The sequence below is a fragment of the Rhinoderma darwinii genome, chromosome 1, assembly GCF_050947455.1.
Source record: "Rhinoderma darwinii isolate aRhiDar2 chromosome 1, aRhiDar2.hap1, whole genome shotgun sequence".
NCBI lineage: Eukaryota > Metazoa > Chordata > Amphibia > Anura > Rhinodermatidae > Rhinoderma > Rhinoderma darwinii.
In genome coordinates, this window is record NC_134687.1 from 501271383 (window position 1) to 501290114 (window position 18732).

The 18732-nt window shown below is 42.8% G+C and overlaps 1 protein-coding gene across 7 annotated transcripts in view; it reads left to right on the forward strand.

Moving 5' to 3' along the window:
* Nucleotides 1-18732, forward strand: part of C1H5orf63 (chromosome 1 C5orf63 homolog) — a 233268-nt gene that overhangs the window by 130751 nt on the left and 83785 nt on the right. For 2 of the 7 annotated variants that reach the window (XM_075835975.1, XM_075835918.1), the window contains exon 3: nt 14691-14737. The exons of the other annotated variants lie outside the window; for them this stretch is intronic. In XM_075835975.1, the coding sequence (XP_075692090.1) occupies nt 14691-14737 (47 nt within the window). The remainder of the gene's footprint in view (nt 1-14690; nt 14738-18732) is intronic. 7 annotated transcript variants of the gene reach the window in all.

The following is an 18732-nucleotide window of genomic DNA, read 5'->3' on the forward strand; positions in this document are numbered from 1 at the left end:
TTGCGCATTCTTTGTTGAAATCCGTATCTGTGCTGCAGTTCTTCCTAATTCTCCTAAATTGGCCAAAAGGGATGTTTTTGAGCCAGGGGCGGTGGTGGGCGCTTCTGAAATCGATATAACTATTGACGTCTACTAGTTTAAAGTGTGTACTTGTCGTGAATTTGTTGATGTCATTGTCGTACTTGATGGTGAGATCCAGAAAATCTATGGAGGTGGGGGAAAAGATGTGAGTGAATGATAGGTCGTAGTTATTATTGTTTAGGGTTCCCATGAAGCGAGCGGCTTCCTCTTCAGTACCTTTCCATACTATAAACAGGTCGTCAATGTACCGTTTGTAAAGCAATATGTTGTTTTTATAGGGGTGTTCACCGTTTATGTGTATTTTTTCGAAGGATCCCATGTAGAGATTGGCGTAGGAGGGTGCAAAACGGGTGCCCATAGCACAGCCTTTGATCTGGTGGTAAAAATTATTATTAAAGCTGAAGATGTTGTGTTTGAGGATGAAATCGATGCAGTTGGTTAGAAAATCTAACTGGGATTCAGGGATTGTGTTGGTGGATGAGAGGAAAGAATGGGCTACTTCAATGCCTTTATTATGAGGAATGTTACTATACAATGTGGTAACGTCTGCTGTTAAAAAACTGATTGGGGATGTTGAACGGTCAAAATTTAGGTCATTTAGATCTCTAATTAGTTGTGTGGAATCTCTGAGGTAGGATGGTAAGGTTAGGACAAATGGTTGGAGATGAAGATCAATGAAGTGTGAAAGGTTGCTTGTGAGGGAGTCTATTCCCGAGATGATGGGGCGTCCGGGCGGATCGATTAATGATTTGTGGATTTTAGGAAGGTGGTAAATGAAGGGCATGTTCGGGAATGGGACAGTTAGAAAACGTTTCTCTTTTTTATTTATCAGTCCTGATTTGGCAGCTGACTCAATAAGGTCTTTATATTCTTGTGTATAAAGGGATAGTGGGTTGGTGGTGAGTTTTCTGTAGAACGTGATGTCGTTTAGGATTCTTGTGGTCTCTTCAAAATACTTGTGTCGGTCCTGGATAACTATGCCCCCCCCTTTGTCAGCTGGGCGAATTATGACTTCTTGGTTTTTTTGGAGATTTTTCATGGCTCTTCTCTCGTGGTTAGTTAGATTGTCAATATACTGAGATGGAAGTTCAAGTGTTCTAAATTCGTTACTAACCAGGGACGAGAATGTTTCAATCATTGGGCCCTGGTGGTGGGTCGGGTAAAAGTTGGATTTGGGGTGGACTTCCACTGGGATGGCTGAGGGTGTAGGAGAATCTATAGGTAATTCAATTGTTGGGCCTGGTTTAGTGGTGTATTTGGTCATAGCGAAATGTCTGGTGAGTGTAAGTTTTCTTACGAACCTGTTGAGGTCCATAAAGAGTTCAAAGCTGTCAATTGGTGCCGTGGGGCAGAACGAGAGGCCCCTATTCAAAAGGCTGTGTTCAGAACTGTTTAGAATGTGTAATGATAAGTTGAACAATTTTATTGTTGGACCAGATTCCTCTTTTTGTTGAGTGATGGATGTTGTTTTGGTCTGTTTTCTGCCTCCTCTCCGTCCTCTAGGTCTATGTCTAATTTTCTTTTGGTCGAAATTTTTTGTATTCTTGGGAAAAAGTGAGTGATGGTTTGGGCTTTGGGACTTGTGATGTATGGAATCAGAATGTCTTTGCTCACTACGGTGGGAGTTAGTGGCGGTCTGACCAACTGAGAGGGGAGTCCTAAAAAAGACGTTGTTGCGTATGTAAAATCAAGAACAGATGTGGCCAGGTCTAAATTGGGGTTTGTAAATCCCTGGGTTGTGTTATGGTCCTCTGGTGGACTGCGGAAGTGGTCCTCAGGTGAGGTCGGATTGGTGAAAAAGGGGGTGTTGTGTACTGATAGTTGGAGTAGGGATGAGAGACTGTTGCCGTCGTCCTCATCTATGTTGTCTATGGAGTCATTGGTCAAAGATAGGGGGGACTGGACGGTGGGGGGTGGGGGGACTTCCATAGGTTCAGAAGTAGAGGGTAGTCTAGATAAATGTATAGCTAGGTCAGAGGATTTAAAGGCATTCATAGGTACCTTAGGGCTGAAAGGTCTATGTGAGGAAGGGTGAGAGGGTAATTGGGTGGGGTTCAGGGTGGGGACTGGAATTGTGTGGTGACAAAAGGATTTGGGGACTTGGGGAGTCTCTGAAAGATTTCCTTGTTTGTTATGTGGTGCTGTTTCGTTTGTTTGGTTGGTGGGTCTGGATTTGGAGTTGTTCCTGAAGGACCTACTATAGGTCATGACTCTATTCTGTGGGGTTGCAGGATTTGATTTGCCCAAATAGTTCCTACTTTGGGTATGAGTATGGTCGGGTACAGTGGCATCTTTGTAAGGGATAGGTATGGTGCTGGATTTCCAGTCACCTGCAGGATTGAGGGCATAATCAGCCTGATCTCTTTTTAATTTTTTCACTTTTTTTGAAATGAGATCTCTTTCATAAGTGATGAGTCTCCTGCTGGTGGATTCCTCTAACTTGGAGAAATCACAATGATCACTGAATTGTGATAGTTGCTCCTTGATCGTAAGGATATCAGAAAGGAGGGCATTACTAAGCATGGTGCGTTTAGCGTGCAACCTTTCTAGGAAACCTAGATGGCATTTATCTATAAAAGACTTCCAGTCAGTACTGAAAGTGAGGTCTGTGGGGTAAGGGTTAGTGATAAGTAACCTTAGACCTCTAGGGGTGATGTTACCAGAAATATACAATGATAAAAACTGACAATCGATGTTCTGTAGGGCCTCCTTTTTTAAGAGGTCTTCCAACGATAGGTATAAGTCAGTCATCCTTTGAGTTTCTTCAAGTGATGAATTGTTACTCACTATGTGAGAGTGTCCTGGCAGGGTGTCAATCCCAATGGTTTCACGGATGAGCCGTTCGCGAAGTAAGTTCCTTTCGTTGGTAAAATCCAGCATCGTGGTTTGTAGGTTCCAGACGCTTGTATGGTGTTCCAAGGGGTGGATTTGAGATGTGGTAGATCCAAAGTAGCGGCTGCCAGTGCAGGAGACGACTTTCCAACCAAGGAACTCCGGTGGACAACACCAGGAATTGGTGGTGGGATGCTCCCGGTATCGGAGTATCGGCTTGGCAAAGCGGATAAAATCCGATCTGAAGTAGATAAAAAGGCAAAAACCACGGCGCCACTTGGTGTGGATCAAAGAAGGTGGAGGTGAGACAAAAAGGAGGATAATAAATGCTCACCGTATGGTTATGATAGTTGAATTTGATGGGGTCCACAAGATAGCTGCTGCCAGATCCGGGCCGGTTACCGAGGTTACTAAACAGTTCTGAACACAGCCTTTTGAATAGGGGCCTCTCGTTCTGCCCCACGGCACCAATTGACAGCTTTGAACTCTTTATGGACCTCAACAGGTTCGTAAGAAAACTTACACTCACCAGACATTTCGCTATGACCAAATACACCACTAAACCAGGCCCAACAATTGAATTACCTATAGATTCTCCTACACCCTCAGCCATCCCAGTGGAAGTCCACCCCAAATCCAACTTTTACCCGACCCACCACCAGGGCCCAATGATTGAAACATTCTCGTCCCTGGTTAGTAACGAATTTAGAACACTTGAACTTCCATCTCAGTATATTGACAATCTAACTAACCACGAGAGAAGAGCCATGAAAAATCTCCAAAAAAAACAAGAAGTCATAATTCGCCCAGCTGACAAAGGGGGGGGCATAGTTATCCAGGACCGACACAAGTATTTTGAAGAGACCACAAGAATCCTAAACGACATCACGTTCTACAGAAAACTCACCACCAACCCACTATCCCTTTATACACAAGAATATAAAGACCTTATTGAGTCAGCTGCCAAATCAGGACTGATAAATAAAAAAGAGAAACGTTTTCTAACTGTCCCATTCCCGAACATGCCCTTCATTTACCACCTTCCTAAAATCCACAAATCATTAATCGATCCGCCCGGACGCCCCATCATCTCGGGAATAGACTCCCTCACAAGCAACCTTTCACACTTCATTGATCTTCATCTCCAACCATTTGTCCTAACCTTACCATCCTACCTCAGAGATTCCACACAACTAATTAGAGATCTAAATGACCTAAATTTTGACCGTTCAACATCCCCAATCAGTTTTTTAACAGCAGACGTTACCACATTGTATAGTAACATTCCTCATAATAAAGGCATTGAAGTAGCCCATTCTTTCCTCTCATCCACCAACACAATCCCCGAATCCCAGTTAGATTTTCTAACCAACTGCATCGATTTCATCCTCAAACACAACATCTTCAGCTTTAATAATAATTTTTACCACCAGATCAAAGGCTGTGCTATGGGCACCCGTTTTGCACCCTCCTACGCCAATCTCTACATGGGATCCTTCGAAAAAATACACATAAACGGTGAACACCCCTATAAAAACAACATATTGCTTTACAAACGGTACATTGACGACCTGTTTATAGTATGGAAAGGTACTGAAGAGGAAGCCGCTCGCTTCATGGGAACCCTAAACAATAATAACTACGACCTATCATTCACTCACATCTTTTCCCCCACCTCCATAGATTTTCTGGATCTCACCATCAAGTACGACAATGACATCAACAAATTCACGACAAGTACACACTTTAAACTAGTAGACGTCAATAGTTATATCGATTTCAGAAGCGCCCACCACCGCCCCTGGCTCAAAAACATCCCTTTTGGCCAATTTAGGAGAATTAGGAAGAACTGCAGCACAGATACGGATTTCAACAAAGAATGCGCAATCCTAGAAAAAAGATTCAAAGACAAATATTTTCCAATAAATCTTATAAAAGGTGCTAAATCCAAAGCCTCTGAACTCACACAAAATTCCTGTCTAAATCCCCCTACGGTGAAACCCAAGTCTGGCCCTGGTAACTCCAATATCAACTTCATCACCACCTACAATAGAGGCAACAAAATGATCAGAAACATTCTCTCCAAACATTGGCACATCCTAAAAAATGACCCGCACTTAAAAGACACACTATCAGACAAACCTAATATTACATTCAGACGCTCCCTAACCCTCAAAAATATACTTGCTCCAAGCAGAACAAAGAAACATCTGACAACACATACAAACTTTCTTTCTAACCTCAAAGGCTCCTTCAAATGTGGACATTCACGCTGCCTTTGCTGTAACTCCATAAGCCACAAAAAATACAACTACACTTCCACTGTCACCAACGAGACATTCACAATTCAAACACTCCTTAACTGCGGCAGCTCATATGTCATTTACCTCTTAGAATGCCCGTGCCAACTACAGTATATTGGTAGAACCACCCAATGCCTAAGAACCCGAGTCAATAATCACCGTTTCAATATTAACACTGGGTACCTCAAACATAGTGTATCTCGTCATTTTTCTCAGACACACGAATGCAAGGCCAATAAAATTACAGTAACACCCATTGAACACATTCACCCCGACGTCCCAAACAGATTTAACAAATTAAAACAAAGAGAAAATTTCTGGATTTTTAAAATGAACACACTACACCCATTTGGTCTAAACGACATCACAGAGTCATCTTTAGACTAACTCTCAAACATCCCTCAGACATACCTCGGGATACCTTGGATCTCTCCAAAAATACAGTACAGTACAACGATCCAAATATGTAACTACGAGACCCGGCTGACACAATTTGTTGCCGTATTTCCCACCAACAGCCACCACCCTCCTTCCCCCCCCCCCCCCCCCCCATTTGCATTCGCGTTTTCATGCCCTAAACTGCAATGTTCCAATTTTTGCTGTTAGGACTTCTTCCCCTCGAGTTAATATCAATATTAACACAACAACAACACAATATATACGTTATGCATTGTCCATCCAGGCAAGAAACCACCCTTTTAGACATTGCCCCCATTTAACACTCATCTATGCCAACTTCACAACCCCCCCCCCCCTAACCTTCCATCTGTCCCAAGAGACGTAAACCAATTCTAATGATTAAAACAAACATTGAAACAAACTACCGTTACACTGTGTCATTGAAAGCATTAGATTTCTTTACTCACATTATGTTTCATTATCTACCTATCCCTTCTCGGCAACACATTCTCCTCTCCTGTCCTTCTGTTCTTGCTGCATAGACCGGCTTTCTCTGGCGTTTTGCGGTTCACCGTGCGTTCCATCTCGCTTTGGACCGCATCGGCCACCGTAGCGTAGGTGGTCTCCTTGACAACCGGTAACAAACCCAATCCGCACACGTAACTTCTCATATCCTAGTCCCACGATTGAAATAAAAGAAATAAATAAACAAACCACCTAAAACAAAACATTCAGTACTTGCTCACCATTTATTTCCCTTCTGATATTATCAGTTTACCATGCAATAACAAAACATTGCCGTCCCTCACATATAATGTTTTTATCACCCGATATTTTACACACATCTTTTATTTATGAATAAACTGAGAGTTCCCTACAGTGACAACTCACCTTTTACCTTTCCTATGGTTCTTAATGTGTTTTACTGTGTAATTACTATGAAATGTCATTAGAATTGATTGCACCGTTTGAACTTTGACCTCCTTGAGTTTTTGGCGGTTTTTTTGCCCAGTCTGAATGGGCTCCAATCAGATGACCCCTTCTGTGTGTATATATACATGTCCCCTTTTTTTCTGTGTTCCCCATGCCTGACGAAAACGCCAGTTCGGCGTTGAAACGCGTTGCATAGCAATAAATACCAATATTTTACTATCACCCGACTTCTGGATTCTTCCTGTCTTCACCACTCAGCAGCGCCAATACAGATCCATTTTTTCCTCCGTACATTCAGTATACCCAAGCGGTCACCTCGGTAACCGGCCCGGATCTGGCAGCAGCTATCTTGTGGACCCCATCAAATTCAACTATCATAACCATACGGTGAGCATTTATTATCCTCCTTTTTGTCTCACCTCCACCTTCTTTGATCCACACCAAGTGGCGCCGTGGTTTTTGCCTTTTTATCTACTTCAGATCGGATTTTATCCGCTTTGCCAAGCCGATACTCCGATACCGGGAGCATCCCACCACCAATTCCTGGTGTTGTCCACCGGAGTTCCTTGGTTGGAAAGTCGTCTCCTGCACTGGCAGCCGCTACTTTGGATCTACCACATCTCAAATCCACCCCTTGGAACACCATACAAGCGTCTGGAACCTACAAACCACGATGCTGGATTTTACCAACGAAAGGAACTTACTTCGCGAACGGCTCATCCGTGAAACCATTGGGATTGACACCCTGCCAGGACACTCTCACATAGTGAGTAACAATTCATCACTTGAAGAAACTCAAAGGATGACTGACTTATACCTATCGTTGGAAGACCTCTTAAAAAAGGAGGCCCTACAGAACATCGATTGTCAGTTTTTATCATTGTATATTTCTGGTAACATCACCCCTAGAGGTCTAAGGTTACTTATCACTAACCCTTACCCCACAGACCTCACTTTCAGTACTGACTGGAAGTCTTTTATAGATAAATGCCATCTAGGTTTCCTAGAAAGGTTGCACGCTAAACGCACCATGCTTAGTAATGCCCTCCTTTCTGATATCCTTACGATCAAGGAGCAACTATCACAATTCAGTGATCATTGTGATTTCTCCAAGTTAGAGGAATCCACCAGCAGGAGACTCATCACTTATGAAAGAGATCTCATTTCAAAAAAAGTGAAAAAATTAAAAAGAGATCAGGCTGATTATGCCCTCAATCCTGCAGGTGACTGGAAATCCAGCACCATACCTATCCCTTACAAAGATGCCACTGTACCCGACCATACTCATACCCAAAGTAGGAACTATTTGGGCAAATCAAATCCTGCAACCCCACAGAATAGAGTCATGACCTATAGTAGGTCCTTCAGGAACAACTCCAAATCCAGACCCACCAACCAAACAAACGAAACAGCACCACATAACAAACAAGGAAATCTTTCAGAGACTCCCCAAGTCCCCAAATCCTTTTGTCACCACACAATTCCAGTCCCCACCCTGAACCCCACCCAATTACCCTCTCACCCTTCCTCACATAGACCTTTCAGCCCTAAGGTACCTATGAATGCCTTTAAATCCTCTGACCTAGCTATACATTTATCTAGACTACCCTCTACTTCTGAACCTATGGAAGTCCCCCCACCCCCCACCGTCCAGTCCCCCCTATCTTTGACCAATGACTCCATAGACAACATAGATGAGGACGACGGCAACAGTCTCTCATCCCTACTCCAACTATCAGTACACAACACCCCCTTTTTCACCAATCCGACCTCACCTGAGGACCACTTCCGCAGTCCACCAGAGGACCATAACACAACCCAGGGATTTACAAACCCCAATTTAGACCTGGCCACATCTGTTCTTGATTTTACATACGCAACAACGTCTTTTTTAGGACTCCCCTCTCAGTTGGTCAGACCGCCACTAACTCCCACCGTAGTGAGCAAAGACATTCTGATTCCATACATCACAAGTCCCAAAGCCCAAACCATCACTCACTTTTTCCCAAGAATACAAAAAATTTCGACCAAAAGAAAATTAGACATAGACCTAGAGGACGGAGAGGAGGCAGAAAACAGACCAAAACAACATCCATCACTCAACAAAAAGAGGAATCTGGTCCAACAATAAAATTGTTCAACTTATCATTACACATTCTAAACAGTTCTGAACACAGCCTTTTGAATAGGGGCCTCTCGTTCTGCCCCACGGCACCAATTGACAGCTTTGAACTCTTTATGGACCTCAACAGGTTCGTAAGAAAACTTACACTCACCAGACATTTCGCTATGACCAAATACACCACTAAACCAGACCCAACAATTGAATTGCCTATAGATTCTCCTACACCCTCAGCCATCCCAGTGGAAGTCCACCCCAAATCCAACTTTTACCCGACCCACCACCAGGGCCCAATGATTGAAACATTCTCGTCCCTGGTTAGTAACGAATTTAGAACACTTGAACTTCCATCTCAGTATATTGACAATCTAACTAACCACGAGAGAAGAGCCATGAAAAATCTCCAAAAAAACCAAGAAGTCATAATTCGCCCAGCTGACAAAGGGGGGGGCATAGTTATCCAGGACCGACACAAGTATTTTGAAGAGACCACAAGAATCCTAAACGACATCACGTTCTACAGAAAACTCACCACCAACCCACTATCCCTTTATACACAAGAATATAAAGACCTTATTGAGTCAGCTGCCAAATCAGGACTGATAAATAAAAAAGAGAAACGTTTTCTAACTGTCCCATTCCCGAACATGCCCTTCATTTACCACCTTCCTAAAATCCACAAATCATTAATCGATCCGCCCGGACGCCCCATCATCTCGGGAATAGACTCCCTCACAAGCAACCTTTCACACTTCATTGATCTTCATCTCCAACCATTTGTCCTAACCTTACCATCCTACCTCAGAGATTCCACACAACTAATTAGAGATCTAAATGACCTAAATTTTGACCGTTCAACATCCCCAATCAGTTTTTTAACAGCAGACGTTACCACATTGTATAGTAACATTCCTCATAATAAAGGCATTGAAGTAGCCCATTCTTTCCTCTCATCCACCAACACAATCCCCGAATCCCAGTTAGATTTTCTAACCAACTGCATCGATTTCATCCTCAAACACAACATCTTCAGCTTTAATAATAATTTTTACCACCAGATCAAAGGCTGTGCTATGGGCACCCGTTTTGCACCCTCCTACGCCAATCTCTACATGGGATCCTTCGAAAAAATACACATAAACGGTGAACACCCCTATAAAAACAACATATTGCTTTACAAACGGTACATTGACGACCTGTTTATAGTATGGAAAGGTACTGAAGAGGAAGCCGCTCGCTTCATGGGAACCCTAAACAATAATAACTACGACCTATCATTCACTCACATCTTTTCCCCCACCTCCATAGATTTTCTGGATCTCACCATCAAGTACGACAATGACATCAACAAATTCACGACAAGTACACACTTTAAACTAGTAGACGTCAATAGTTATATCGATTTCAGAAGCGCCCACCACCGCCCCTGGCTCAAAAACATCCCTTTTGGCCAATTTAGGAGAATTAGGAAGAACTGCAGCACAGATACGGATTTCAACAAAGAATGCGCAATCCTAGAAAAAAGATTCAAAGACAAATATTTTCCAATAAATCTTATAAAAGGTGCTAAATCCAAAGCCTCTGAACTCACACAAAATTCCTGTCTAAATCCCCCTACGGTGAAACCCAAGTCTGGCCCTGGTAACTCCAATATCAACTTCATCACCACCTACAATAGAGGCAACAAAATGATCAGAAACATTCTCTCCAAACATTGGCACATCCTAAAAAATGACCCGCACTTAAAAGACACACTATCAGACAAACCTAATATTACATTCAGACGCTCCCTAACCCTCAAAAATATACTTGCTCCAAGCAGAACAAAGAAACATCTGACAACACATACAAACTTTCTTTCTAACCTCAAAGGCTCCTTCAAATGTGGACATTCACGCTGCCTTTGCTGTAACTCCATAAGCCACAAAAAATACAACTACACTTCCACTGTCACCAACGAGACATTCACAATTCAAACACTCCTTAACTGCGGCAGCTCATATGTCATTTACCTCTTAGAATGCCCGTGCCAACTACAGTATATTGGTAGAACCACCCAATGCCTAAGAACCCGAGTCAATAATCACCGTTTCAATATTAACACTGGGTACCTCAAACATAGTGTATCTCGTCATTTTTCTCAGACACACGAATGCAAGGCCAATAAAATTACAGTAACACCCATTGAACACATTCACCCCGACGTCCCAAACAGATTTAACAAATTAAAACAAAGAGAAAATTTCTGGATTTTTAAAATGAACACACTACACCCATTTGGTCTAAACGACATCACAGAGTCATCTTTAGACTAACTCTCAAACATCCCTCAGACATACCTCGGGATACCTTGGATCTCTCCAAAAATACAGTACAGTACAACGATCCAAATATGTAACTACGAGACCCGGCTGACACAATTTGTTGCCGTATTTCCCACCAACAGCCACCACCCTCCTTTCCCCCCCCCCCCCCCCCCATTTGCATTCGCGTTTTCATGCCCTAAACTGCAATGTTCCAATTTTTGCTGTTAGGACTTCTTCCCCTCGAGTTAATATCAATATTAACACAACAACAACAACACAATATATACGTTATGCATTGTCCATCCAGGCAAGAAACCACCCTTTTAGACATTGCCCCCATTAACACTCATCTATGCCAACTTCACAACCCCCCCCCCCCCTAACCTTCCATCTGTCCCAAGAGACGTAAACCAATTCTAATGATTAAAACAAACATTGAAACAAACTACCGTTACACTGTGTCATTGAAAGCATTAGATTTCTTTACTCACATTATGTTTCATTATCTACCTATCCCTTCTCGGCAACACATTCTCCTCTCCTGTCCTTCTGTTCTTGCTGCATAGACCGGCTTTCTCTGGCGTTTTGCGGTTCACCGTGCGTTCCATCTCGCTTTGGACCGCATCGGCCACCGTAGCGTAGGTGGTCTCCTTGACAACCGGTAACAAACCCAATCCGCACACGTAACTTCTCATATCCTAGTCCCACGATTGAAATAAAAGAAATAAATAAACAAACCACCTAAAACAAAACATTCAGTACTTGCTCACCATTTATTTCCCTTCTGATATTATCAGTTTACCATGCAATAACAAAACATTGCCGTCCCTCACATATAATGTTTTTATCACCCGATATTTTACACACATCTTTTATTTATGAATAAACTGAGAGTTCCCTACAGTGACAACTCACCTTTTACCTTTCCTATGGTTCTTAATGTGTTTTACTGTGTAATTACTATGAAATGTCATTAGAATTGATTGCACCGTTTGAACTTTGACCTCCTTGAGTTTTTGGCGGTTTTTTTGCCCAGTCTGAATGGGCTCCAATCAGATGACCCCTTCTGTGTGTATATATACATGTCCCCTTTTTTTCTGTGTTCCCCATGCCTGACGAAAACGCCAGTTCGGCGTTGAAACGCGTTGCATAGCAATAAATACCAATATTTTACTATCACCCGACTTCTGGATTCTTCCTGTCTTCACCACTCAGCAGCGCCAATACAGATCCATTTTTTCCTCCGTACATTCAGTATACCCAAGCGGTCACCTCGGTAACCGGCCCGGATCTGGCAGCAGCTATCTTGTGGACCCCATCAAATTCAACTATCATAACCATACGGTGAGCATTTATTATCCTCCTTTTTGTCTCACCTCCACCTTCTTTGATCCACACCAAGTGGCGCCGTGGTTTTTGCCTTTTTATCTCATACCATTTGTCAATGTTTGACTCTTGTACACATATATGTAATATTTTGTTACACTGTTACACGGGGTATTTTTTTCAATATGAAGTGTATAATTGCTGCTATTTAGATGATTTGTTAATTGAGCTTTGTGCTCCCTATATATACCTGTGTGTGCTTTTCACTAATTGCTTGAAAATGCTTCCATGGAGGAAGTGAAACGTTGCTGTGTTGGGTGAATAAATTTCATTTTTTGCTATTGAGTGCTGCTTCTTTGCTCGATTTTTTTCTATATACATACACATATACACTACTGTTCAACAGTTTGGGGTCACCCAGACAATTTTGTGTTTTCCATGAAAACTCACACTTTTATATTTATCAAATGAGTTGCAAAATGACTAGAAAATATAGTCAAGACATTGACAAGGGTAGAAATAATGATTTTTATTTCAAATAATAATTTTTTCCTTCAAACTTTGCTTTCGTCATAGAATGCTCCATTTGCAGCAATTACAGCATTGCAGACCTTTGGCATTCTAGCTGTTAATTTGCTGAGGTAATCGGGCGAAATTACACCCCATGCTTCCAGAAGCCCCTTCCACAAGTTGGATTGGCTTGATGGGCACTTCTACCATACGGTCAAGCTGCTCCCACAACAGCTCTATGGGGTTGAGATCTGGTGACTACGCTGGCCACTCCATTACGATAGAATACCAGCTGCCTGCTTCTTCCCTAAATAGTTCTTGCATAATTTGGAGGTGTGCTTTGGGTCATTGTCCTGTTGTAGGATGAAATTGGCTCCAATCAAGCGCTGTCCACAGGGTGTGGCATGGCGTTGCAAAATCCCTTCCTTATTCAAAATCCCTTTTACCTTGTACAAATCTCCCACTTTACCAGCGCCAAAGCAACCCCAGACCATCACATTACCTCCACCATGCTTGACAGATGGCGTCAGGCACTCTTCCAGCATCTTTTCAGTTGTTCTGCATCTCACAAATGTTCTTCTGTGTGATCCAAACAGCTCAAACTTCGATTTGTCTGTCCATAACACTTTTTTCCAATCTTCCTCTGTGCAATGTCTGTGTGCTTTTGCCCATATTAATCTTTTCCTTTTATTAGGCAGTCTCAGATATGGCTTTTTCTTTGCCACTCTGCCCTGAAGGCCAGCATCCCGGAGTCGCCTCTTCACTGTAGACGTTGACACTGGCGTTTTGCGGGTACTATTTAATGAAGCTGCCAGTTGAGGACCTGTGAGGCGTCTATTTCTCAAACTAGAGACTCTAATGTACTTGTCTTGTTGCTCAGTTGTGCAGCGGGGCCTCCCACTTCTCTTTCTACTCTGGTTAGAGCCTGTGTGTGCTGTCCTCTGAAGGGAGTAGTACACACCGTTGTAGGAAATCTTCAGTTTCTTGGCAATTTCTCACATGGAATAGCCTTCATTTCTAAGAACAAGAATAGACTGTCGAGTTTCACATGAAAGCTCTCTTTTTCTAGCCATTTTGAGAGTTTAATCGAACCCACAAATGTAATGCTCCAGATTCTCAACTAGCTCAAAGGAAGGTCAGTTTTATAGCTCCTCTAAACAGCAAAACTGTTTACAGCGGTGCTAACATAATTGCACAAGGGTTTTCAAGTATTTTCTAATCATCCATTAGCCTTCTAACACAGTGAGCAAACACAATGTACCATTAGAACACTGGAGTGATGGTTGCTGGAAATGGGCCTCTATACACCTATGTAGATATTGCATTAAAAAACAGACGTTTGCAGCTAGAATAGTCATTTACCACATTAACAATGTATAGAGTGTATTTCTGATTAATTTAATGTTATCTTCATTGCAAAAAACTGTGCTTTTCTTTCAAAAATAATGACATTTTTAAGTGACCCTAAACCTTTGAACGGTAGTGTATATATAATCTATCTATCATATCTCCGCAGTATTATAGTAATATATCAGAAAAAACAAAGGGATCCAGCGATTCGTGGTATAACAAGGAAACACTCGGTTTCCACTTTATTGGATATAAGCAAACAAAAGCTTAGAGAGAAACACCAGGAGAAAAAACAAGGTGTTGGTATGTGGCAAATAGATTAGCCTACGCGTTTCAAGCACTGGCTGTGCTCTTAATCATGGCTAGGTCAAGAGTAGTAATATATGCTAGTTTCATTTGTTGTCGAAATTAAAGGCACACTACAGGTAAAAAGGATAGTGCAGGGCCTGAATGCGTGGTGCACAAGTCAGTCACTAAAGATAGAAGTCCTGCAAAGCGTAGGATTTAAGGTGTCTTTTTTTTTGACAGATTCTAAGAACATCCGACAACACACCAGTATTCAGCTTTACTGCATGGTAAACTGCACGTCTTTTGAGAACAAAAGTGACATTTTTGCTAGCTTAAACATGTAGTTTGTTTTGCGATCTGTATGAAATGTCAAATAGACTATAAATCTTTGAATCCGTCACATTTCATGATTCTTGTCAAGTTTTGAAGGCTAGAACCATTTCTTGTAATAGTAACAGCCCCAGTATTATTTGAGTTTTTATTCTGTATCTGGAGATTTGTCAGAGGCATTCAGTCAACATTCTGGTTGTTTAGAACAAGTGCAATAGACCATAGTCCATGCACAACCCATTGAAATACTTTTTGTGTTTTTGCAGGGAGCAGGACAGATACAGGAAGACCTGGGATGTTAGTAGTACTTCTGTTCCTAACCCCCATGTAATTTGCTTTGTGCTGGATCTAACTGGCTCTGGGGACTAGGCTGGCAACTCATATAGTTGCCTCTTTGATGACAGTAAGCATATCCAGAGAATCGGTCATCTTTTCTCTAAATGTGGCTGGACACTGTTGCCCATACGTAGAGGTGTTTTTTTTTTTTTTTACACTAGATGTAACTGTATTAAAGGGAACGTGTCACCAGCATTTCACCTATTAAACCAGCAACACCTGGTAGTAGTGGGTGAAAATCATTTCTATATAATTTTCTTCTTAGTCGGCTCTGTACCTTTAGTGTTCCCATACCATATGCTAATGTGCATAGAAGAGTCATATCTTCGTTTGAAAAGAATCATATCTTAATTCCTCAAGTCTTTCCGAGTTTACCCCACCTCCTTACTTCTGATTGACATCTCCTCGCCTTCCGCCAGCACACAAAATTCCATGCTTGTGTGTTGATGTCCTCTTCTGGCCTGTGCGCACAAATGGACATCGGATTATTACCATAAAAAGCGCAAAATGTTTGCATGTCGTTATTTACAGTCGGAGGAGGAGTTTAGGAGAGGGGATAACGGCAATGAACGTTTGATATCAGCGGTCAGTGAGGAATAAGTAAAGTTCAATAGGTGAAATGCTGGTGACAGGTTCACTTTAAATCGAATAAACATGGTCAAACAACATGAGCCTGAAAAACAATGTTTTTAGGTCTACTAGTTTGCCATACATGTTTAGACAATTTTGACAAGACAAAAACGGGTCAGGGAGGCAACTAAGAGGCCTAGAGCAACATTAAAAGAGCTGTAGGACTTTCTGACAGGTACTGGTTGTGTAGTGCATGTGACAACAATCTCCCGTATTCTTCATGTCTGTGCTGTGGGGTAGGGTGGCAAGATGGAAGCCTTTTCTAACAAAGAAAAATATCCAAGCCTGGCTATGTTTTGCAAAGACCTACATCAAGTCACAAGCCAAAAGCATGTGGGAAATCGTGTTATGGGCTGATGGGATCAAGGTTGAACTTTTTGGCCATATTTCCAAAAGGTATGTTTGGCGCAAAGCCAACACTGCACATCACCAAAAGAACACCATACCCATAGTGAAGCATGGTGGAGGCAGCATTATGCTTTGGGGTTGTTTTTCTGCAGGTGGAACGGGGGCTTTAGTCAAGGTGGAGAGAATTATGAACAGTTCCAAATATCAGGCAATATTGGCACAAAATCTGCAGGCCTCTGCTAAAAAGCTGAAGATGAAGAGGAATTTCACCTTTCAGCATGACCGACCCAAAGCATACCTCCAAATCAACAAAAGAATGGCTTCACCAGAAGAAGATCAACTTTTTGTGCCCAGCCAGAGCCCATACCTGAATCCCTTTGAAAATCTGTGGGGTGACCTGAAGAGGGCTGTACACAGGAGATGCCCTTGCAATCTGACAGATTTGGAGCGCTTTTGCAAGGAAGAGTGGGCAACAATTGCCAAGTCAAGTTCCACTTCTACCCAAAAAGACTGAATGCTGTCATAAAGTCAAAGGGTAATTCAACCAAGTATTAGTTTAAGGGTGTGCATATTTATGTAACCACATTATTTTTTGTTCTCATTTTTATTTTTCCACCCTAAAAGATTTCCATTTGTTTTTCAATGGAATTGTACAGATTATCGGTGACATTAAGGGTATGTGCACACACACTAATTACGTCCGTAAAGGACGGACGTATTTCGGCCGGAAGACCCGGACCGAACACAGTGCAGGGAGCCGGGCTCCTAGCATCATACTTATGTACGATGCTAGGAGTCCCTGCCTCTCTGCAGGACGACTGTCCCGTACTGAAAACATGATTACAGTACGGGACAGTTGTCCTGCAGCGAGGCAGGGACTCCTAGCATCGTACATAAGTATGATGCTAGGAGCCCGGCTCCCTGCACTGTGTTCGGTCCGGTACTTGCGGCCGAATTACGTCCGTCAATTACGGACGTAATTAGTGTGTGTGCACATACCCTTAAGGTGGAAAAAATTCTGAAATTATTCATCTTGGACTGATTTTGTAACATGACAAAAACCTGGCATTTTAACAGGGGTGTGTAGACTTTTTTTTTTTATATCCACTGTATATTCATTTTTCTTTTCTCATCTACAAGATTTTTCCTTATCGAATGACAATTTTTACTTCAACAATACATTAAAGTCTTGACTTTACTGTGTATCACAGATCTGTATTGTATATAAATAGCAGCTAGAACATCAGGTCATCACATCATTCATTGCTAGATTAATTATAACCCTCAATGCCATTTGTAAGTAAATAAACATCTAGCCCTTTTTTTAACCCCCTATCCGCACGAGTAAGTAACTGTACGTCGTTGCGGGAGGTTACTTCCCGCACGAGGACGTACAGTTATTGAGTTTTTTCCGATGCACACTGTCGGCGACAGTGTGCACCGGGAACCGGGAGGTCAGCTGTCGCCGACAGCTGACACTCCACTCTTGCCGGCCAGCGGTGCTTTTGCCGCTGATTTCGGCGAATTAAGCACTTAAATTCGGCGATCGGTTGCAATCGCCAAATTTTAGGGGTTTCTATCATATCGGCAGACCCCGGTCTGAAATAGTGGGGTTTGCCGATAGTTAGTATGGCAAACGTAAGCCGTGTCTGCCATGGACGGAAGCCCATCGGGACCAACCTTCAGCTGGTCCTGATAGGCTTTCTGTCAGAGTGACAGGAAGTCACTGTGTCGTTCCCGATGCACACTGTCGGCGACAAGGTGTTCATCGGGAACTGGGAGATCAGCTGTCCCCGACAGCTGACACTCCAGTGTTGCCGATCAGCGGCTCATCGCCGCTTATTTAGGCAATTAACCCGTTACATGCGGGGCTCGATTGCGATTTCCGCATGTAGGGGGTTTGTAGCACATCAGCAGCCCCCATGCAATCGTGGGGGCTGCTGATGCTTGTGATGGCATCCGGACACCAGGCAACGGCCTCCGGGTCTGCCATGTATGGAAGCCTATGAGGACCAGCCTCTGGCTGATCCTCGTAGACTAACTGTCAGAGTGACTGTGACGTCACACTGACAGTTAGAATACGTTACACTACCTAGGTAGTGTAATGTATTCTATCAGCGATCAGAGCTGCAGGTCAAAAAAAAAAAGTGTAAAAAGTTAATAAAAATGTTTTATAAAAGTGTAAGGGCTTATTCAGACGAACGTAAAATACGCGCGTGCAACGCGCGTGATTTTCATGTGCGTTGCCCGTAGCTATATTAGTCAATGGGGCCGTGCAGACATGGCAGCGTTTTTTGCACAGCGTTGCTCCGTTGCAAAAAACTCACGACATGTCCGTTGATTCAGCGTTTTCAACGCATCACACACCCATTGAAGTCAATGGGTGCGTGAAAACCACGCATGTCGCACGGAAGCACTTCCGTGCGAACTGCGTGTTTGCGCAACAGCTGTCAAAAGGATGAATGTAAACAGAAAAGCACCACGTGCTTTTCTGTTTCCGAACATCCAAACGGAGTGTCTTTGCGATTAGCGAAGCCGGACAAGCGAACCGAACTTCACCGGGTTCGGCCGAACTCTATTTGGCCGAACCCGGCAAAAAAATTATCGGTACGCGACGTCAGGAGATAGTCACTGTCCA